General features: G+C 41.5%; 1 protein-coding gene across 2 annotated transcripts in view; it reads left to right on the forward strand.

The window, feature by feature from the left end:
* The first annotated feature begins 2,123 nt into the window (after positions 1–2,123).
* The window catches only part of Cdadc1 (cytidine and dCMP deaminase domain containing 1), a 56,028-nt gene continuing 52,934 nt past the window's right edge, over positions 2,124–5,217 (forward strand). Inside the window, exons 1-2 of one of the 2 annotated variants that reach the window (XM_004633127.3) lie at positions 2,124–2,324; positions 3,267–3,364. In XM_004633127.3, coding sequence (XP_004633184.2) covers positions 2,243–2,324; positions 3,267–3,364 — 180 coding nt within the window. In that variant the 5' untranslated portion in view covers positions 2,124–2,242. The remainder of the gene's footprint in view (positions 2,325–3,266; positions 3,365–5,217) is intronic. The other variant, XM_023717257.1, reaches the window with a different exon arrangement.

The following is a 5,217-nucleotide window of genomic DNA, read 5'->3' on the forward strand; positions in this document are numbered from 1 at the left end:
AGAATGCTCTAATCAATAGAAAATAAGAAATAGGGAAAAATAATATTTTATAGAGAGGAAACATGTATAGCCAATCACATACAATAAGAGGTTCAGTCTAAGTAGAAATCAGGGAAAGTAAAACCACAAAACATCTTTTCTTCTCTCTCTCTTTTTTTTTAATGTATTTGGAAAAGGTTTTACTACGCAGGTTGGACTCGTGGTGATCCTCCTGTTTTCAGCCTCCCCAGAGCTGGGATTACAAGCACATGCCACCACACCCAGTCTTGGTGGCAGGCTCAGTGTGCCCAGGGGTGGGGCTGGCACAACATGTGGTTTCTAGGATCAAATCCCAGTCCCTGTGCTTGCCTAAGCAGGTGCTGAGTCCACTGACGTATCTCATTGGCCTTTCTTTTCTCTCTTCTCTCCTCTCCTCCCCTCTCCTCTTCTTTTCCTTCAGCATTGGCAACTGAACCCAGGGCCATGCATACACTAGGCAAGTACTCTATAATTGAGCTACACACCTACAGCTTTTTAAATATTTTGACACAGAGTTTTAGGCTGATCTTAAGCTTAAAATCTTACCTCAGCTTCTGCAGTAGCCAGGTATATAAACTGGTATCAACTGCACCCAGCAAGATCATTATGTATCAAGCAAATTGAGAAACACTTAAAAATTTGGCAATACCAAGAAATTTTTATTTAAAACAAAACCCATAAACCCTGGCAAGCCCAAGGTCCTGAGTTCGATCCCTGGTGGAGGAGGAGGGGAGCCTGGGAGATAGCTCAGTGGCGTAAGTGTCTGCCTGGAAAACATAAGATCATGAGTTTGATCCTTGGTACCACAAAATAAATAAATACCACTTTGTTAAGGTATAATTAACATACAATAGAATGCACTTATGTAAAGTGTACGCTTTGTTGACATATGCAAGAACTAATGGAAATGTAGAACTATGTAATTGGTTCAATACCTTCTGAAAACATTTTAGCACTGTCTAGTAAACGTCAATAATAAAAATCCAAGAATTCTATTGTAAATATGGTTACTAAAGAAAATTTGTGCGTGTAAATATGATACTTACTGAAGCATTTTTGTTTCTTTGTAACAGTAAAAAACTACAGATGGTCGAAATGCTCAACTCAGATTGGGGTAAATACCTACAGTTGAAAACTATACAGTAATGAACAATAAGGAATCAAGGCCACCAACACTGAAGATCATTTCAGTACTTTCAAAATGATGTTATTTTCATAACGTTCAACTTCTGCTATTATAGTTTTGATAGTTTTGACAGTTTTGTGTGTCTTGTTATTGTCGATATTTCAAGTTGTGATAACTTGAGTTGATGATGGAAACTGGATTCTGTCTCTTTATTGAAAAGGCACTTTCAATAAAAAGTACTTGGCCTTTGAGCTATGGTGACCCACGTGTGTAATGCGTCACCTGGGAGGCTGAAGCAGGACAATAACAAGTTCTAACGCACACGGAGCAATTTAGCAAGTTTTGTCTAAATAAAAAGGCCTGGGTACGTAGCTCAGTGGTGCCATGCACCCGAGTACGTGCGAGCACTTTTGTTCAATTCCCAGGACTGAGAAGGGGCTGCGAGGGGACAGGTGGCGCCAACTCACAGTTAGCCTACTTCAGCATTGGTGGAGCTCACCTCTTCCTCCTCCTCACACCTTTCCCCCAATTACAGTTCCCAGTCTGAGCGTGTTCAAGTCCCTGGTAAAAAACAGACCGGCCCCATGGCGTTGGGGCTCTGGGCTCCCGGGCGGCAGTCACAGCCGAGGAGGACTCGAGTCACAGCTCGCGCCCGTGGGCGCCCCTCATTGTCCAACAGGAGAGGTTTCCACTTCAACGCAGCTCTTTCGCTCTCTGACCAAAATTCTGGACTCTGTACAACCATGACCACATCACTCTGCCCAACCTGGGACTCAAACCGGCAAATCTCCGTTGACGTGATTCTGTTAAACTCAAAGAGCACCACGAATAGAGGCTGCAGTCGACTAATGTCCCAGCGTCTCACAAGCTCCGGATCTAGGCTGTAGAGTAAGCACAGAGCGGCCGGGAGACGAAAACGCCTAACTCTGACGTCACGAAATGCGCCGGGCAGCGACGGCTGGGTTTCAGACGTCATCTGGTCGCGCCGAGCTGGCCGTTGCTTCTCAGTTGCTAGGGGGAAGTTACATCCCAATCGGTCTGTCAGGATCATGCCTGACAGGAACAAATTTCCTGGTCAGCGGAGGCCACTAGGCTTGGATGAAAGAAGCAGGGCAGATGCAAAATCTGGAGAGCGTGCGGGCGGGGCGGTCAGTCAGCACCCAGACTGGCAGCATGACGGGTGAGTGCCAGCGACCCTGCTTCTGCCACCCCTGAGCTCAGCCCTGAGCGTTTCCCGCCGTTAAACTCCGGGTTCTCTGCATCCCCCCGCTTCGTCTGCTCCGCGGCTCCGTCGTGTCTCATCCCCCGCATTGGGCACACCCCCGCCTCCGCCACGGTGACCTCCCCTCAGAGGTGATGTCTGCCCTGCCCCACCCCCTTCTCGGTACTTGGGGTTCAACCCCGAGCTTTCGCTCTATGCCATATCTCTAGCTTCTTTTCTTTTCTTTTCTTTTTTCCTAAGCTGACTGATCGGCGTCTTGCTAAATTGCCCAAAGCTGGGCTCGAACTGATGATCTTCCTGCCTCAGTCTCCCAAAAAGTGGGGTTTACCGGCAGGCGCCACCCACCGCGCTCGGCTACTCCACCTCTTAAAGCGGTCACCGCCTCCCTTTACTTCCCTAAAGTATTCCTTGAGTGACCGAGAGCAGATATCTCGGTTAAAAGGTTAAAGACCTTACACAGTTCTCCAGGTCATGCTTTTGCCTAATTTCTAAGTTAAAGACAACGGACGCTTCGCGGTGGAAGCATTTTTCGGTAGTGTTCCTAATCACTGCCTTTGTAGAAACGCCTGAACAAAACCAAAGATAAGCGTCCTCCACCACTACGTCAGATGCCAAGATTTTTCCCAACGTTCTTTGGGTCGTTTCCATAGCTACATGCTTCAGCTGTGTTATTTTTTCTGTCGGATGAAGGCTGGAAAAAGGGCCTAACTTTGCAAAGTGCCTCAGGAGGTCACCGCAAGGGAAACTGTAGAGTCTGCCGCTAAAAAGCTTTGATTCTCTTGTCTGCTATTCCATTTTCTCTTCCCTCTACTAAAGCGACCGAATTAAGGCTGCAGCACCGAACTGACTCCGTTTTTCATCACGGTTCAAATCCTAAAGTCTTTACCCTCCCTTTTATAGGTCAAATACCAAGGCTTTCTAAAGTCAACCTCTTTACTCTGCTCAGTCTGTGGATGGAGCTCTTCCCAGGAGTAGAAGCCCCAAAGCAAAAATCTCAGGTATAATTGGTTTCCGTAGTTAGTTTTATCCTTAGAAAACCAGTGACCTAAACTTTGATTTTAGTCTGGTTGCAATTACAATTTAAATTCGGCAAACTCTTAAGACTTGAGAAAAACATTTATGGTTTAGTGAGATACTTGTAACTCACAGTGCTAATAGCTCATCTTTCCAATTTATTTATTTTTCATCTTTCCAATTTAAAAATAGTCACTCTGACTCTGTCATGTTTATTAGGTGTATGTTATTTACATATTAGGCTAATAAGATTATTGACAATGCCATATAATTTTTTTTCCAATAATATGTTGTTGGTGTTTTATTTGTCATTTTTCCCTTTCTTACTGACCTGTAAATTGCTTAGAGACCATGTTTTATTTATCTTAGTATACCCTTTAAAATCTATTATTAACAGTTAATTTACTGATGCTAAGTTGGTCTTTGTTCATAGGTAAATCCTTTTTTAATCTCAGATGGTCAAAGCAGGTTGAACAAGTATATTAATTATCATAAAAACCAACATATTGAAAAGGTATACATACATCTCTATTTCTTTACCATTTACTGTTGTATAATTTAATTGCATCATTTTCACAGAATATAAATATCAACAATATATAATTGGGTGATAAATTATAGGGTATTGATGATAATAATCTTATGGACCTTATAAATATATAAATACTATATACACAATAAACATGGCATAGTCTAGGAAAAAGTCTTCTTTTTTAGATTGGAAAAATGAGGTATTGCCACTGTAAATATCTATTGTGAAAAGAAAAATTTTTAAAGCTGAAGTAATAAGACTAGTTCACTTAAATTCTGTACTAAGCATTTGCTCTGCTGAGTAAGTCACAGAAGTTCCAAGATGCAATTTGATGTGTATAATAATTATATTGGAAATACTGCTTTTGACTTTTTTTTTTTTACCAACTTTGTGTTTTTAAAAGGTGTTTATAAGTTAACAAAATAATATATGGCCATTATTTACCAAGTGTACCAAAAGAATTCTTCATATTTTTGCCATCTAAAGACTAACATTTTTGTATCCTCAATCTTTCTTTCTTTTATTCGCTTGAGATCATTTAATTCTAGATCCTATACTTTTCAGCTAAAATGAGGAAATATATGTGTTGCAATATTATAAACATTAAAGCAGAAATTTTATCTAGTGTTGTGAGAGTAGCCAGTGTTTTGGTTTTTCTTCTTTTTTGAGGCCAGCTAGCTTGGGTTCAATTTGTTGCTCCATCTCCTACCAGTTATGTAATTTGTAGTAAGTTGCTTTACCTCTGTATTAACTTCCTTATCGTACTAGTTCATACCACATGAAGTGTTTATAGGCAGTGAGTAAATATGTATAAAACTCTAAATGCCTCTCTCATGCTTTGTGCTATATGTTATTATAATTTTAATAGATTACAGTTGTGTCAGTGGTTCTGTCTGTCCTCTTATTGGATATTTAAGTTGTAATTTTTGCCAACTTTAGCATATCATGTACTTATAATCACTTCCAAATATAGCTGAGTTTTTCTATTGTCAAATATTTACAGTTTGGATACTCTTTAATGATTGTTCATAGTATACATTAAATATCAATCTAAGAAGTTTTAGCTGGGCATGGTGGTGCATATCTGTAATTCTAGCGCCCGGCTGGCTGAGGCAGGAAGATTGTCATGAGTTCAAGACTAGTTTGAGGGCTGGAGAGATGGCTCAGTGGTCTAAGGCACCTACTTAGAACAAGCTTAGCAAAGCATCAGGGACCGTGGTTCAATCCCCCAGCACCACATGCCAGCCAGCCCCGCCCCCTGGTGGGCTGAGCTGGCCACACACACCACACACTCACTCTCTCTCT

This window comes from Octodon degus, unplaced genomic scaffold (genome assembly GCF_000260255.1).
Source record: "Octodon degus isolate 3935 unplaced genomic scaffold, OctDeg1.0 scaffold00051, whole genome shotgun sequence".
Lineage (NCBI taxonomy): Eukaryota > Metazoa > Chordata > Mammalia > Rodentia > Octodontidae > Octodon > Octodon degus.